This window comes from Brachionichthys hirsutus, chromosome 15 (assembly GCF_040956055.1).
Source record: "Brachionichthys hirsutus isolate HB-005 chromosome 15, CSIRO-AGI_Bhir_v1, whole genome shotgun sequence".
NCBI lineage: Eukaryota > Metazoa > Chordata > Actinopteri > Lophiiformes > Brachionichthyidae > Brachionichthys > Brachionichthys hirsutus.
The window spans coordinates 10,740,838-10,757,492 of record NC_090911.1 but is presented as its reverse complement, the minus strand read 5'-3'; the positions used below and the strand labels follow the sequence as shown (position 1 = coordinate 10,757,492).

At 48.3% G+C, this 16,655-nt stretch overlaps 3 protein-coding genes across 3 annotated transcripts; 2 read left to right on the top strand and 1 right to left on the bottom strand.

Annotated features, from left to right (window-relative positions):
- The first annotated feature begins 1,306 nt into the window (after positions 1–1,306).
- Positions 1,307–5,061, top strand: LOC137905080 (sodium- and chloride-dependent GABA transporter 3-like). Its single transcript, XM_068749304.1, has 14 exons — positions 1,307–1,466; positions 1,552–1,686; positions 1,778–1,915; positions 2,377–2,464; positions 2,605–2,737; positions 2,832–2,966; positions 3,062–3,165; positions 3,251–3,375; positions 3,458–3,570; positions 3,655–3,792; positions 3,865–3,967; positions 4,185–4,285; positions 4,399–4,566; positions 4,923–5,061. The coding sequence occupies exons 1-14, from the start codon at positions 1,307–1,309 to the stop codon at positions 5,028–5,030; spliced, it is 1,749 nt and encodes a 582-aa protein (XP_068605405.1). The 3' UTR covers positions 5,031–5,061.
- Positions 5,062–7,333: 2,272 nt separating this feature from the next.
- cldn1 (claudin 1) lies at positions 7,334–9,788 on the bottom strand. The gene is made up of 4 exons (XM_068748715.1): positions 9,438–9,788; positions 8,659–8,823; positions 8,452–8,536; positions 7,334–8,274 (listed from the first exon to the last, which is right to left on the bottom strand). Exons 1-4 carry the CDS (start codon positions 9,658–9,660, stop codon positions 8,112–8,114), a joined length of 636 nt encoding a protein of 211 aa, XP_068604816.1. The 5' UTR covers positions 9,661–9,788; the 3' UTR covers positions 7,334–8,111.
- An 878-nt stretch (positions 9,789–10,666) lies between these two features.
- On the top strand, positions 10,667–12,494 carry zgc:153913 (carboxypeptidase N subunit 2). The gene is made up of 2 exons (XM_068748935.1): positions 10,667–12,214; positions 12,459–12,494. Exons 1-2 carry the CDS (start codon positions 10,667–10,669, stop codon positions 12,492–12,494), a joined length of 1,584 nt encoding a protein of 527 aa, XP_068605036.1.
- Positions 12,495–16,655: the final 4,161 nt, after the last annotated feature.

Sequence of the window (16,655 nt, the reverse complement as noted above, 5' to 3'; positions counted from 1 at the left end):
TGTTTTATTTTAGAAGCCTGAATGTGAATGGAAATTGCCACAAGGGCTGACATAAATAAAATAAGAAAGCCCCCATCAGATCGCTCCTGTTTTAGCCTTTATTTGTTTGCCTAAAAGATGCGGTAAAACTCCCTCCTGATTATTTGACCAATGCTTTTCAGACCCCGATAAATGTGACCATTTATTCGTTTCTTTTCCGCGCGTGTTTCCACAGAGAAATCCAGTCAAAGGCTGGACGTCCTCGCTGACACCGCGTCTCAGCAGGCCCCCACATCTTCATCAGTCCCACCTTGAATTGAGCTGTTGACTTTTCATGTCCAAAGGGAAGCAGTCCAACCCTGTGTATGTGTGTGTGTGTGTGTGTGTGTTTGTGTGTGTGGCTGCATGTGTGGTCCGTTAATGTGACGCATCCAGCGGCGCCGCAAAGCGAGCCTCTGCAGGCCTTCAGCTCAGCAGTGACCACTTAGCTTATTCCGATAAGTGAAGACGAAACAATTACAATTGCCTCAAGAAAATGAATGAATGAATGAATGAATGAATGAATGAAAAAAGGAAAAGTTCAGTTATGGAGCTCAATTTAAAACTTTTAAGTACATTTTCTGTGAAATCTTCTGATGCATTAATGTCATATAACGAACATTAATTTACTTCAAATGCTAAACTAGAATTCTAGAATGCATTAAGAAACTGTAAACCACCAGTTACTTGCTGTACGTTTACAGTGAAACCTTTTACAGTGTGGTAATTTGTCTTTCTATGACTCGTCTTTGTGTATTGGCCTCACAGAACGACACAAAAAAATCTCCCCGAGGCGACAGACAGAGTCAAATAAAACGCATTATGTTCTGGAACACGTTTTGGCTCATTTCGGATCAAACTAACGGCCGCCGTGAGCTCACGGCTTCCTGTTGTCGTCTCCTCCTACCTTCCTGTTTGTCCTCGGAGCCCGCTGAGATGTTCCCTATAAAATCGAATCAGACGGGATCATTGAGTTCCCAGTCGAGCACAGCTGGAAAGTCGCCGCGTTGAACTTCCCATGACTCACGGATTAATCTATAGTGTTCCTTTCACTGCAGTCGACATACCTTATTCAAAACGTGTTTCAATTCACACCTTCAAACTTCATAAAAAATCCCCGCCGAGGCGCGGGAAGAGAGGGAGGGACTCTAGCGCGGAAGCTGGTTTTGCATTTAGTCCCAGGATGGTGACAGGATATTGACACTCGATGAAAAGACGGTAAGAGAAGCAAAGATCGGCGGATGTTCGACACAAAAGAGCAGCAACGGTTAAAATGGTCGAAGCTGAGATGCACAGACAAAGACGGAAGAAGGACACACCGAGCGGCGGTCCTGAGGACAGAGGACAGTGGGCCAGTAAAAGGGAATACATCCTGGTGGTTGCAGGAAACGTCATCGGACTGGGCAACGTTTGGAGGTTCCCTTACCTGTGCTACAAAAACGGCGGCGGTAAATATCAGAACGATACGATGGCGGCGTGTAAAGATGCTGCCCGCGCCCCCTCCGTCCGGTGATGACTTTCCTCCTCCTCTAGGGGCCTTTCTGGTGCCATATGGTCTGATGGCGGTGTTTTGTGGGCTCCCTCTGTTCCTGCTGGAGATCGCCGTCGGCCAGTACACCCAGCAAGGATTCCTCACCTGCTGGGAGCAGCTGTGTCCGCTGGCAAAGGGTGGGGTGATCCCTGCAGGCCGAAGAAAATGGATGAAGCGGAGAAGAAGAGGGGAAACATGTCAACGCTGTGATTTCTACTTCTGTTAAAGGAATCGGATTTGGGCAGCTGACCATCGTGTTCCTGAACAGCACGTACATCATGATCGAAGCCTGGGCCCTCTTCTACCTGGTGTTCTCCTTCAGCTCCCAGCTCCCCTGGGCCAGCTGTGACAACAGCTGGAATACAGGTAAGCTGCAGCGAGTTGCTCCAGCCTTCAGCTCTATGTTGAAGGTTTAATAATATACTATTATTAATTATTTCTATAAAACTCTGACGTCCTCAAATTACGTCTTTGAATTCTCTCGCTCGCCACTCGGCTCATTTATTACAGGGTGCCTATTAAACAGCCTCTGGTCATAGAGAGACTGCTTTAAATGTGAATTAGCCGAGGCTGGCCACGCCCCTTTCAGAAGTGGGTGTGGTTTTGACTTGCCATTGTTCCATACTAGTGTGTGTGTGTGCTATAAAGGTGCAGCTGGATAAATTGGCTGCTCAAAATAAAAGGTAACTATTCTGAAAACTCATTTCCGGCTTCCAGCTTCATAAATTTGACCTTTAACCCCCCCCCCCCCCCCGCCACTATTCCTTCACTCCTGAACCTTGGTTTCATTTCTCCTCACTAACATCTGCGTTTGCTCCTCCAACCAGCCGACTGCTTCGACCTTCACACGTTCAACGCGTCCAACGTGACGTCGAATCAGACCAAACGCGCTTCGGCAGCGATGGAGTTCTGGGAGTGAGTCAAACTGGTTTTTAATTCCGATAAAAAAAACTAATCCTGATAATAGTGCAGAGGCATGTTTACAGACATCTGTAGCGTCCGACATTCGATCTCGCTCGCTTTAGCTCCATCCGGTAAACGTTCCCTCTCCTCAGGCGGCGGATGCTGGGAATGTCTGCAGGCATTGAGGAGCTGGGCGGCGTGCGATGGGAGCTGGTCTTGTGCCTTCTGGCCAGTTGGGTCTTCTGCTACTTCAGCGTCTGGAAAGGTGTCAGATCCTCCGGAAAGGTCCGGCAGAAACGTTTTGGACCTTGATTTTTTATTTATTTATCATCGCTTATATTGACTGCCTTTTCTTTCATCATTCCCTTTTCATATAAAGGTAGCTTATTTCACAGCCACTTTCCCCTACGTGATGCTCCTGATCCTGCTCATTCGAGGCCTGACGCTCCCCGGAGCTTCAGATGGGATCTACTACTACCTCTATCCGGATCTGAACCAGCTGGCCAACATGGAGGTGGACCGTTTGAATTCAAACCTTTATAAATGAGGGCTGGAAATGGAACTTTAGGTTAAAGTTCAGTCGCTAAATCTCCTCGATGCGTCCTACAGGTCTGGATAGAAGCTGGAACCCAGATCCTTTTCTCCTACAGCCTGACGGGGGGGATTCTAATAGTCCTGGGCAGTTACACCGACTACAACAACAACAGCTACAAGTAAACACAACCAAATGGAACATTTTGACAAGTCTTACTACACAAGTCTGACCTTCATTTGTATCTGTGTGCCCCCCCCCCGCAGGGACTGCTTCTGGCTCTGCCTGCTGAACAGTGGGACCAGTTTTCTATCGGGATTTGTGGTCTTTTCTGTACTGGGATTCATGGCTCACCATTATGGTGTCACTGTGGAGACTGTGACTCTCTCTGGTACAGCCCCCCCCCGATCCAACGATGCCCATGTTGCCGTAATGAACGTAGTTCACCAGGCCTCTCCTCGCTGCGTCCACAGGTCCCGGGCTGGCCTTCATCGCCTACCCTCAGGCCACAGCGTTGATGCCTTTGCCGCAATTCTGGGCCGCCTGTTTCTTCCTGATGCTGATTTTGCTAACCGTCGACACACACGTGATGACTCCCCCCCCCGTTTCACGCAGAGCAGTCAAAGCGTAGACGCAGCCTAACCCGAAAACATTTCCTCTTCCTCACCAGTTCATAGCAATGGAGAGCATATTCACCTCGGTGGCCGACTTGTTCCCGAAGTTGTTCCGGGTGCGAGTGAAGCACGAGATCTTCGTCCTCGTCAGCTGCATCGCTGTCTTCCTCCTGCATCTCGTTTTGGTGACAGAGGTGAATGGTGATTGCATTACGAGATTTGATGACCGTTTTCCCTACGACTCGTTTAACATCCTTCTACTTCAGGGAGGAATCTACGTCTTCCAACTTATCGAATTCTACGGCTCCACCAGAGTCTGTCAGAATTTCATCGCTATTAGCGAATGCCTGACTCTGGGCTGGATCTTTGGTGAGTGGCCGTTACCGCCTATCCGACCACTCCGTGGGGAGCTTGGATTCTTGCCCGTCGCCAGCGTTTCCTGAGGTCGAGGCCGCTCTCGGTCCAACACCCAGCATCATTTGTCTCGGAGCCATGAGTGACTTTGTAGAGAAGACAACAGTGAAATGTCAGCGCGCTCCTTCTTTCCTCGGCGTGACGTGTTTATGGTTGTATTGAACTTTATCAGGTGTTGACCGTTTATCCGACATCGTCGAGGACATGACGGGACACAGGCCACCTCTTTTCTTCCGACTGTGCTGGAGATTCGTCGTTCCTGCGTTGTCCGCTGTAAGTGTCTGGGACTTTTCTAAAGCTGTAAACTAAAATTCAGTCCATCTAAGACACCAGAATAATTGAAAGTAGAATTGTTCTAACCAAAAAAAGCTAAACATTCTTCACAGATTTCCTTCATCCTGTACCTGGTTGATTACAAACACCTCACTCTGAACGATTACGTCTACCCCGACTGGGCGTACGCGCTGGGATGGACGATCACACTCTTCATCGTCCTCATGGTGCCGCTCTGGGCAGCTGGACAGATGTGTTTGACTCCAGGAACCATCAGACAAGTCAGTGTTCAAGCTCGACCACACGCTCGGAGGCAACGGGCGTTTCCTTCAATCAACCAATCAATCAACCAATCAATCAATCAATACACTGCCTGCAGTTTCACCTTGAACTGAAACCTTGGATGAGACTTCCTGGAACTGTAGTTCAGTTAAATGAGTCTGCAGACCGACCAGGATCCTCTAAGCTGTTCGGAATTTCCCTTCTTCCTCCCCTTTTCCCACGTAAACGTAATCTGGACACGCCCACATAGCGGCTTGCTCAACGGCCTCCATCGAGCCTGGTTAATTCCCCCGGTTAATTATTATCCCTGCAAACAATGGCAGCAGTTTAAACGTCCTCGTCTTGTTCGTTCCAGCGTTTGTCCCTCCTTTGTCGTCCCGCCGAAGATCCAGCCTGGAGGAGGAGCAGGAAGGGCGAGGAAGGTGCGACTGCTGGACTAACGGCGTCTGCAGCGACATCTTAATCTGGAGTCAGATCAGCAACGAACACGCTGGAATAACAATAAATATTTGTTCAAATCTGCGCTGATGAAAGCTCTTGCTTTGCTGCGAATGTTTCAAAGGTCACATATCACACCTCAGATGACTGAGAACCAGCACAGACAGACGCGTCACATATTAGACCACGAGTTAACGCACGTCCCAAACATGAAAATAGCAAAGAGACGCTGCAGGACAGCGTCCCTCTTTTCTGTCTCGGAAACGCCTCTGAAAATGACGTTGTGACGTCACAACCGGGAAGCGTGCTGCCAGATGTTTCAGTGCTTGATTGAATTTGGGTTGGTAAAGACCCGAAACCAGAAAAATATTCGTGTAGAAACATGGGAAAAGTGATCATCAGTTCCTCCCAATACTTTCTCCCTGGACTTTTGCCTATAATCGATCTGCAGCACGTTTGATCGCATTGTTTCCTTGTTTGTTTCTGTCATCTCTTGCGTCAGGTGGCCGTTATCCAAACAGCCAGATCTGCATGACGTGACGTCATAGGATCGTCCGAAGGCAACACGTGCGTCTATTTACCTGCATGGAGACGCTTGAAGTCCTGCGACTGATAAAAACGTTGCAGTGGCGCCGATCTCATTAGTTCAGCTGGCCTATTTGTTCCACTGCGTGTCTTTCAATCAGTAACACTCCGTGTCTTTTTTTTGGGGGGGGGTTGTTTTTCTCTAATTAAGTTTTTTAAAAAAAGAGAAAACAAAGGACTGAACTTTGAGGCTGATCGGGGAATTACGCGCAAAGAAAGGAGGCCGTGTCCGTGACAGGGAATAAACTGAATTACCGTAATGATCCTAATAAGCGTGGCCAACAGGCGGTGTCGGTTCCGTCCAGCTTTGGGACGCCTGAGTTGAGCGGATCGATATTTAACACATCAGATAAGACGAAGGCCCCCAAAAGAAAGGTTTAATTACACAATCCGAGGCGTTCGTCACTGCGCTGACCTCTGCTCCACATCAAATCAGATAAAAGAAAAAAAAAAAAAACCTGTTAAACAAAGACAGCACTGCTGTCGTCATCAGATAGGACGGTCCGGTCCGGACTGGCTCGCCGCGTCGGGAACGCACTTTTTCTGCGGGGGGGGATCCGCTGATTCTGATGCGGGGTTCGCGGCGCTCCTTCTGCAGGAAGATCTCTAGTCGACACCCAAAAGGCTCCAGAGAGGCAGAAACGACATGCTGGGAGTTCAAAATGAGGTGAAAGACCACCTCAAGGTACAAGAAGTATATTTGTTTCCTTCAGCAGGAGAGCAGGAAGTACTACCAGCACCATGTAAAAGTATCTATAAGAGAATGAATAGAATAATGTCATTCTATCAAACATTGAATATCATTTTAATATGTTTTCTAAAATCAATCAAGCTGCTGAAACCGTCCTGGATGTACTGAGGGTAATAATACTCTTTCCAAATATAATAATAATAATAATAATATAGCACGACTCATATTTAAATCATTAGTAGATGAAAGGAGCTGAATGATCAGAGTTTGTAGCTAAACCGTAAATCTGCAGGTCGTTGGTTTCCAATCAGCTGCACCCGGATGATTTCATGCAAAGGATTTCAGATTATAAAGACCAAAAAGTAGAGCAGTCAGAAGTATTTTGTATATTTGTAGCTGCCTGTGAGACTAAACTCCCACCAATCAAAAATACCTCTGATCCCTTACAGGCAATATTAGAGAGCAGAAAAGATGCCTAATCCGGTTAGTGCAGCTAAATCTGCAATTATACCTCTTTGTAAAACTGTGAGCTGATCTGTGCTCTGCTTGGGTGGCATGGGTGGAGGGTTGGGGGGGGGTCCCTTCCTGCATGTGTGGCGTTTATGTGTTCTCATTGTTAGCCCTGTGATGTTCTACCTGCTAATTAATTCTTCATTCAATGTCTGCAAAATGCACTCTGCTGACTGCACCAGTCCAGCCTCTGGTCCAGCGCCAGATCCAGCGCCAATCGATGCCCTTCATCGCCCTAAAACGTTTTTACAAACCTGCCAGTGTTATTCCTGGTCCCTCCTATTCTATGGTTTATTCACTGAAATGCAGATAAATGATCTAGTTGTATTGCTGCTGAGGAAAACCGTGCAAACATCCTGTATATTCTACTTGTTTTCTTGCATTAATTCCAGTTTCTTTTCAGCTGCAGGACATGAATCTAAACGCGGGTCTCTGTCACCCTCTGGCGGCCACACGCCGTCACTTCTCACAGTTTTCAAGTTGTTGTTTTTTGATAATTGTTTTCAAGGATGTACATTTGGATTCTTTATTCTTGTGGGATATTAATAATTATAATCATTTTGCTTCTGACCGCCTTCAATGCCGGGGCAAAAATCTACCACACACACACACACACACACACACACACACACACACACACAAACAACTATTGCTTTTTGTCGACCCTTTATAATATATTTGAATAAAGAAATAGGTACAATCCGTCTGGCGCTTGAGACGCGGGCGACCAGATGGTGGCGCTCTTTGTAGGTGGATGTGGAGACTGCGGTGTCTGCGCGCATTCGCGCAGTGCACGTCGCTGCAACGAGGAGGCGTGTTGGGACAGGAAGGCGCGGACTGAGGCGTGCCTCCCTGTGTTGTTTCTCTTTCCTGAGGGGGTACATTTCTGCGTGTTTCTGAAACACTTCTCGTGTTATCGTGGCAGGAGGGAATTCCACTGTGGAATTGAATGACAGAATAAAACTGACATGCAGCAGAGTTTTAGGATTTAATTTTACATGGTGTGAATAAAAAATGAGTGAACCCTGAGTGGATTCACAGCAAACAGATAAAAGGTGCAACAGATTTGTATTTCTTTATTATTTCTTTATTCTGTTTTACTTATTTACAAAGCCGAATTTCCAGTCATTACTTTACTGCTTTTCCTCATATTTAATATTAACCTGTGAAATGCATTTCCTCGATAACAAACTTTGATTTCCCCCCAAAGAATGGCGTTTACGCCCCGCCCATAAACAAAATAAACACACACCGATAAACAAACAAACAGCTGCAACGTTCTTCGGTGAATGCCTGCCGGACAGAGGGGGGGTCCGACTCCTACACGTAGTCCTTGCCGGGCTGGCCCGCGGTGCGGGACGGCGGGTAGCGTGGAGATTTCCCTGAGCCCCCGTTGGGGCAGCTGCAGCAGAAGAATGACCCCCCAATGATGGTGAGACAAGCTGCCCCCCATCCGACATATAGGGCGCTTCCAAATTCATACCTGCAACAATTCACACAGGATTATATCCACATTTGAGAACACAGTTATTATGCCACGTCAACACCAGGACTTTTTCTTGACCTGTGACGTCCCCTGGATCTCCTCTGGTTGCCCGGCAACACAGTGGCAAGATGACACTGTGTTTCCACCGGTCTATATGCTGTAAAGTAAACTAACCTGGAATTAGTGGGAGTGAAGGGGTCGTAGAAATCCTTCGCTATCCTGTTGCCGTACCAAGACGTGCCCACCAGAGCCAGCAAACCTGGCAACCCACCAGAGGAGAGACATGAGACAGGCTGAAACACGCTGGAACCGGGACAGACACTCGTGCGGTGCAACGTATATACACTCCAGGTGACGTCCATTGTGTGTTTGAACTCTAACCGGCGACAATGAAGACGACCCCCCCGGCCAGCGCCACTTTGTCCTTCTGCTGCGGGTTGCCTGCCATGCAGGTGGTGCACCTCATGCCCACCGTCTCCACCAGGATGGCGAGGAAGCTCAGCAAGACGGCGAGCAGCATCAGCCCTCGTGTGCCTTGAACAATCCCTGGAAACAAGAGACGCTTTCATGCCGAGGCGCCACTTTTACTTTCACTGCTGAGGAATAAGTGCATTGATTCTGATCGATCGCACCGGCTGGTTCTCCACCAGGCAGAAAGCACCTCACATGCTGAGGTGAACCAAACACTCCCTCAGGTGGGTTTTGTAAACAGTTGGAACTGGAAATGTTCTGATATAGAAGTATAAAATCCAACGAGGTGGGGGGGGGGGGGTACATCTGCATTTTGTAGTCTCTCACGTCCCAAGACTTCTCAGTTTTAATTCACAGAAGAAGAAGAAACCTCTGTTTGAACATCCTCGCGTTGGTATTTGGCTGACATGTCTCTGCTTGTGTCGAGGCGTCACAGGGAGGGGACTCAAGCCATAACCTCCAGGAGGTTTTGGAATGACCAAAACACATTTAAAAACATTTCTACTGTGCAAACAACAACAAACAGACCCAGGAAACTGAAACGCCTAATATTTAGATGTTTTGTTAATAAAGTGACTCTTAAAAAACACCTTTTTTTAAATTCTTTTGAAGTGTGAAAGACACGTTTTGACATAATGTTCTGTAACTCTGGCTATAATATGTAAAGGAGACGGAAGAACGTTTGTTACCTGGTAGCTGGAGAAGCGAGTCGTACACTTTACACTGAATTACTCCGGTGCTCTGTGAAACACAGCTCCTCCACAGCCCTTCATACATCGCCTGAGCTGTGATTATATTGTCCCCCGCGTAGGACGAAGCTTTCCACTCCACCATGACCGTGGATGCGATCGAGCCAATAAAGCCTAAAAAGGCCAGCGCGAAGCCGAGAAGCTGGAAACCTGCGTTGGCCATCGTTTAATTAGAAATCGGTTGGACAGTGGAAAAGTCCCAAAAAAGATTGAAAGATTGGAAATTAAAATGTAAAAAAGACACTCGGATTTAGTTCCTGCTGGTTTTTGGGTGGGAGACCTGATCCAACAGTCCCGTCTACCTGCGCATCATCAGGAATACCTAAGAGGAGAGGGAGGATCCTGGAATGTCAGCGTGTCAGACTGGGCGGGTAAAGAGGAGCAGGGTGACACCAGGTGGTGGGCTCCTGCATCTGCACGCCAGAAGTCTTACCATAGTAGAGTATATTGGTACTATAGTAGGGTACAGCAGTGGTACTATGGTGAGTAGCCTTCAGCATGAGAACACTTATTGCAGGTAGTTGCATTTGTATAAATACTGTATGAATAATTTTAAACGCTTCCACTCCTCGTCTGCTCCGGAGTTATTGTCTGTAGTTTATCTGAGTGTTGTATCATTTATATAACACTGAAAGTACTACTATGTTAATAATAGTCTCTGAATGAATGAGACCAAATAGTAGTGATTTACTTTGACCAAGCTATTATTTACTCCGCCCTCTATTTGTTTTGTTTCGGTAAACAACGACTCAACGCTGACAGACTTTCACCAGAATTCTTTTCTAGTTTTTGTATTTTTATTTTACACATTTATGATTTACAGCATGTAGCAGAACGTTCACGTCATTCCTCCCACTGGGAGCTGTTTGCTTTACTTCCAGCAGCAGCGTTGCTCGCGGGATCTGGCCGCTGACCAAAGGTTCTCCTCTCTTGCCTGATTGTGACGTTTTTTTGCCGTTTGAACTTTGTGTCGGCTGCTTCGTGGATCCACAGGGAAATTTGTTTCAGTGATATGAGATCGTGGAAAAACGCAGAGGTACGTAGATCTTTGTAGGACAACATACTTTGAATGCAGCCTAAATATACAGACATAAATATAATGCATTTCTGCTTTTAAAGACTTTTGTTTCCTGTTCAATCGCGGCTTCTGTCGCGTTTTAACAGTGGAAATGGACAAAGAATCAGGCCTGATTTTTCTCCTGGTGCTGCTTCTCTGCGATGAAAGCTGCGCAGACCAAACCTCTTGTCCGGACAAGTGCCAGTGCTTCACTCCGGATCAAGTGCTGTGCACCGAGGGAGGGATGCCCTATTTGCCCCGGAACGTATCCAGAAAGGTGAAGGAGTTTATTATCATGTCATCAGACCTGCAGTACCTCTTCTCCCACACTTTAGTGCAGAGCCCCCATCTCACTAAGCTCATCTTCATAAATAACGCCCTGCGCAGCGTTCACTCGCAGGCCTTTGAGCATCTGGCGGAGCTGCAGGAGCTGGAGATCAGCGGGAACCCCCGGCTGGAGGATTTATTTAAAGGGACTTTTGCCAAGCAGGGCAACTTGACTAAACTGCTCCTAAACTTTAACAGCGTCACTACGGTGCAACCCGGCACCTTCGACCCCCTCAAACGGCTAGAAACTCTGCAGGTGAAGGGCAACGCCATATCGCAGCTGACTACTTTTCTTTTCCTCCACCTTGAACGTCTGCGTGTTCTGGATCTATCCCAAAATAAGATCAAAGGGGTTGAGAGGGAAACCTTCTCCGGTTTGGAAAGACTGGAGATCCTGAAAATCAGCTACAACCTCATCAGCAATCTTACATCCGACGCTTTCCGCGACATTCCTCAGCTGGAGGAGCTTCACCTGGAAAGTAATCAGATGTCGGAGCTGACTGGCGGCGTCTTCGGCGCGCTAACCAGACTGAGAGTGGTGAACCTCAGGGGGAATCTTCTCACGGCCTTCAGCGGTAAAGCCTTTGGATGCCAGGCCTCCGATTTGCAGGAGCTGAATCTCAAAGGCAACAGACTGACCAAGCTGTCGTCTCTTACAAACCTCACGTCGCTCTCCAGCCTCATCTTGGCCTCCAACCGGCTCTCGGCCCTTCCCGAGGACATTTTTAGAAATAACACACTCTTGGAATATCTGGACCTGTCAGGAAACCAGCTCGCCGCCCTGCCTGGAACAATCTTCCACGGCCTGCGTGGCATTAAATCCATCTACCTGAACGAGAACAACCTGAGCGAATTGGACGCCAACCTCTTTGCGGACCAGGAACTCATGCAGCAGCTCCACCTCTCCGACAACAAGCTGGAGACTCTCCCACGGGGCCTCCTGGACCCCTTTGTCATCCAACACACGGTGAGGCTGCACGGAAACCCGTGGAAATGCGACTGCCGCATGTCGCACCTGCACGACTGGGTGCTGAGAAACAGCCCGGACATAGAGATGCTGGACAGGATGCTCTGCGACAGTCCCGCCTTCTTGAAGAGGAGGCCGGTCGCCTCCATCGGCGGGGAGCAGCTGGTGTGTCGGCGGCCTGCAGACGAGACGCTTGATCTCAACCGTTGCAGCCAGGAAGCTCACAACGGCGCCGTGATTATCAAGTGCAAAGTGGATAAGTGTTCTCCGCTGACGGTGAAGGTGCAGTTCCTGGAGGACGGCGGCGGCGTTAATGAGCACGCTTTGAAAAGCCAGCCTGAGAATTCTCATTGCAGCAACGAGACGGCGGTGGGCGGGTCCATAGCAGCGTTCCCTCCTAAATAGACTTTGCTCCCTGTGCAAATACATCCTCGTGCGTTTGGCCTTTCTTCATCCAAGCAGTCACTTTATATGTTCTGACAGTCGGTCAATAATGTAAGCAAACCTTTAGCTGGCTGCTACGGCGAACGATAAGAGGAGTCGATGAACCTTTTCCTTGCACGGATCATAGTTCGCTCCTTTTTTAACGTCCTTTAAATGCTAACATTAGCTGCGTGAGTCATCTGCTAACGCGTGGAATAAATAAATGCTCGCGGCTTCGCTGTCGAATCACAGCAGACGAGACGTGGTAGTTTTAAAATGTTAATCCAATCAAAGAGTCATCAGAACGACAAGTTTAAAAAAAAAACATTCATGTTTTTTTTAGTTCAATGGAAAACAGTCAATAAAATGAATTTGTCTCTTCAGAAATTTCTCACGCTTTTTTTTCCTGGCAAAATTACATACAAAAAAACACCCAGAATCTAAATGTGAAACTTTATCGATTAATCCTTTTGTTTTATCCATTACATGCTGCGATTATTGTGTGTTTTCACCTCGGCCAAGGAGGCTATATTTCTCTCTGTCTGTTAGCAACGTAACTCAAAAAGGTTACAGGTGGATCTGGATAAAAAATGTTTAGGAAATGTTGGGAATGTTACCTGGAACAGATGATTAAAGTTTGGTGATGATCCTGAAGAGATCCTGGATTCTGGATCACATTGAAATTCTCGTTAACGTTGCAGTTTATGGACCTTCAAAATTATTTCCTCAATATCTCTGTTGATTATTGATGATCACAATAAGGAGGAGGCCCCCCTCTGATCAGTCTGCTGCTTCTGAACGCTGGCAGCAATGATGAAGAGCGAGGGAAGGGGGGGGTCGGGGGGTCTTGACTCAACAAGGCACACAGATGGCTACACCTTGAATGCAGCCCTCTAACCCGGTGGGGTTAATAAGGGTCAAAGGCCGCAGGGTCGATTGGGTCCTCTGTCCCGAGCTGAATGACATCACAATTCACGCGACACAAAGTTGTGGCTGTTTTGCTTCCACAGTTTGGAGGGACGACCTTATTTTAGAAGTAATCCTCACTTGAACAAAACTACGGGGGCCCAACGGGGCCCTTCAAGAATTTAGATAACGAGCAGCGAGTTCTGCTGCTGCTGCTAAATGCATAACAAAAATACTGAGTCACAGCAAATACGGTCGTTGATGATGGAGGAATTCATTCAAGCATCTTTTTTTATTATTATTATTAGCATGAATGGAAGCTAATTATTTGAGATCAATACGCTGTGAATGAATAAAGTTGGAGGTCATTGGAATCACAGCAGCGTAAACTCAGGATCTTAATAGAGTTATCTTTAATGCCAAACTGCTGTTAGTCTCAGCGCCTGGCGAGCTAACAGCAGCAGGGTGGCGGCGCCGTCCCGTGGCACGATGAAAAGCGTCTCTTAACCCCCACGGTGGGATCCAAACCCCTCGCCGCCCTGCTCAGTGGGCAGTTAGAGCCGCGCCGCGCTCCACGCAGCAGCTCCTGATGGGACAGGAAAGAATCGGGGGGGGGGGACATTATCTTCTGAGACACAAAATGTCCAAAACGACACAAAGCACGGGGGGGGGGGGGGTTAAGCTGGGCTGGTGAGGAGGGAGGGGCCCGAGGGCAGGGCAGCGTCCTTGGACAAAGAGTAGAGGTCATATGAGACTCGGTGCCAGGGTCCCCACGTTTAGAGCATCATAAGCAGGAAGGACATTGTCTTCTTGTAAGTCTCCCTTTAACTAGCGCTGTCATCTGGAGGACGGCTGCCATCGTGTGGGTTGGCCTCGATTAGATCCTCCCTCTCAGGCGGTGCGAGGGTGATACGCATCCGCCATGACACGATGACCTCAACACAAACAGGGCAGTTTACAGGCCCAAAATGCCCCCCCCCCCCCCTCTTGGTGACAAGCAAGGGTCAATATTTACCCCTCAGTGGGTCTGGGTGTTAAGTGGACGCGGAGACGTCACCGGAATGGTAGCCTTTTAGCACGCTTTTGTCTCGTCCGTCCCTATTGGAGGATAACAACGGGCTATAAGCTCCTTACCCTCCAAGCCCTCCCAAAGCTAAAGCACAGTGATGATCTCCCACAGGCTGCTACAGGTTGTTGGTTCTCGCCGGTCCCACTCTGATTGGAGTGTTTGTCTTTGGGGACAGATCGCTTGGAGTCTTGTTGACTTGTTGACTCTACCAGAGCTATACTTGCCCTTAATGGCCACACCGCGATCGCTCTGTGTGGCTCCCGAAGCCATAAATTCACCACCGCTAATGTTATGGTGTCACGCGGACCCCCCCCCTCCGGAAGCTGTACTTCCACCGGCATGTTGTTGAGGTTTTCCCAAAACGACCAGCTAAATCAAAAAGGGATGACTTGGAGTGAAGGGACACGTAGAAGTGCTCCATTCACCATTGATGTGGCGTTCACGGTGCATTCATTAGCCTTGATGTGAACCGCCACTGTCTGCGTCGACCCCCCATCAAGCACCATACAGCCCTAAGAACAATGCTACGCCGACCCCACCCGCCGAGGCGGAGGCAGCGAAGGCTTCCGGTGAGCGTCACAGAGAGACAAGCAGAGAATCCGTCGTGTTTGTGGAGGGGGGGGGGGGGGCGGAGGCCATCAATCATGGAGCACGGCGAAGGCGAGGGTTCCTGCCCGCCTTCGCGTTTACTGTTCTCGCCTTTTAAAGGTTTGGGGAAAACACCACATCAAAGTGGGCTTCAGTGAAGTGAAGGAGGGGCAGGGAGACGGCTGAGAATCAATCACGCCAAGGATGGGGGGGGGGGTCAGAACCGACGCCCCGAGAACGGCGTCGAAGCCCACATTAAAGCGGTTCATTTAGGTTCGGGGAGGACCTGTCAGCACTTCAGGTCCTCTTATCTGAAGGGAAGCGCCTGGCCCGAGGAGGTTCCCAAAAGGCTTTTAGGACCAGGAGCCTCGAGATCATGCAACAATAAGCCTTCTTTAGCCCGGTGAAAGTGACAGCGTGGTCCCCCCCCCCCCCACCCCAGCCATTAAACCTCTTCCTGGATAAACAAGGGGAAGGTCCTTTATGAAGATGGAGAGGTTCACAAAGAGAGGAGCCATTGAGTCTCTGAGGGGCCCGTCTTTGTTTTTGTCTTTCGGAGGGTCTTCTCAAAGGATAGGTGGGGGGGGGGGGCACTATTTTTGTCTTCAAGTCCTCCTTACTTGCCAGTCTTCTCTCAGCACATGCCAAAACCCGAGATGTAAACATAATTGATTGCATTTTGTACACAAAGTGAGGACTTTTAAAAGGTTTTAAAGTCAGGGCCGATCTGATGGACACAGATTTCTATTTTGAAAGACAGAATTATTTTGTATATTTATTTATACTCACCTATGCCCATGTGTGCAGAATATTGAGGAGTCACCCCCCCACACACCTTTTAAAAACAAGAACAACTTTTAAAAAAACCCAACATGATTGCTGTTTATTTCTGTTCATGACCTCCACTATTAAATTCCATGAATATTAAATCAGAAGCATCCCAATGGTGGGGGTGGGGGGGGGGGGGGGTTGTGTGACTGCGTTTGTCCCCGGAGGTGCCACCGTTGGATACCGTCAAAGGGAGGCCCTGTCTTCTGGTGATGGGCTGCCAGGTCTGTTGACGGGGGTTGCCAGACTCAAGGCACCATGCTGCTGGAGTTGCGTTTGTCTCCGGAGCGGGAATGAGAGGCACCTGTGACCTCTGGTCACGCCCTGCTCGTGTCCCGCTGTGTTAGCACCACGCTCGGGACACATGCTAGGACCATCAGCGCCTCAAATGTCCACTTACTGGACAGCGATTGGACCAGCTCCCCCCCCCCCAGATCTGCTCTGACTCTAAAGACTCTAAACCCAGATCTAAGTTATATCCTGTCTATTCCAAGCACGACTTCTCGTAGGAGCAGTCGTGGGGGGGGGGGGGGGGGGTCACCAAACACGACCTCTCGTGTTCCTTTGCTCATTAGAGCAGCGTTTATTTCCAGGCAGGCTTCACTTTTGTGAAAGAAACGATAAGGCGGGCGTGTTCGAGTAGCTGCTGTAAGAGGATGCAAACCGTCCACGTCGGACATCGGCATGGCAACCTGATGGGATTTTGTTTAAGAGGAATAAACAACATGCTGCACTTGTGGTAAACATCATAGAAAGACTTTATTCATCTCAAATAAACACAGTGTTTTATAACGTTTCAAGAGACACCGGGAAAATTGTGATCATATCAAGCAATTAAAAAAAAAAGAAAATTCACAGTGAGCACCGAGGTCGAGAATATCTCCTAATGTCCATAATAACAAAAATAAAGTGTGTAAACATCTTTCTCAAGGAGGTTTGGAACACATTTACAAAATGCACATAAACAGGCCCGATAGTCCTTCGGCTGATTTC

Excerpts from the sequence above, each read along its gene's own strand:
- LOC137905080 (XM_068749304.1), top strand. The coding sequence starts at position 1,307 with ATGCACAGACAAAGACGGAAGAAGGACACACCGAGCGGCGGTCCTGAG. Across the intron at positions 2,465-2,604 it reads GCAGCGATGGAGTTCTGGGA|GCGGCGGATGCTGGGAATGT; the intron begins GTGAGTCAAACT and ends CCCTCTCCTCAG. Across the intron at positions 3,793-3,864 it reads ATCTCGTTTTGGTGACAGAG|GGAGGAATCTACGTCTTCCA; the intron begins GTGAATGGTGAT and ends CTTCTACTTCAG.
- cldn1 (XM_068748715.1), bottom strand. The coding sequence starts at position 9,660 with ATGGCCAACGCAGGTTTCCAGCTTCTCGGCTTCGCGCTGGCCTTTTTA. Across the intron at positions 8,537-8,658 it reads GGTCGTCTTCATTGTCGCCG|GTTTGCTGGCTCTGGTGGGC; the intron begins GTTAGAGTTCAA and ends GTGGGTTGCCAG. Across the intron at positions 8,275-8,451 it reads TTCACTCCCACTAATTCCAG|GTATGAATTTGGAAGCGCCC; the intron begins GTTAGTTTACTT and ends GAATTGTTGCAG.
- zgc:153913 (XM_068748935.1), top strand. The coding sequence starts at position 10,667 with ATGGACAAAGAATCAGGCCTGATTTTTCTCCTGGTGCTGCTTCTCTGC. Across the intron at positions 12,215-12,458 it reads CTCATTGCAGCAACGAGACG|CTGCGTGAGTCATCTGCTAA; the intron begins GCGGTGGGCGGG and ends TGCTAACATTAG.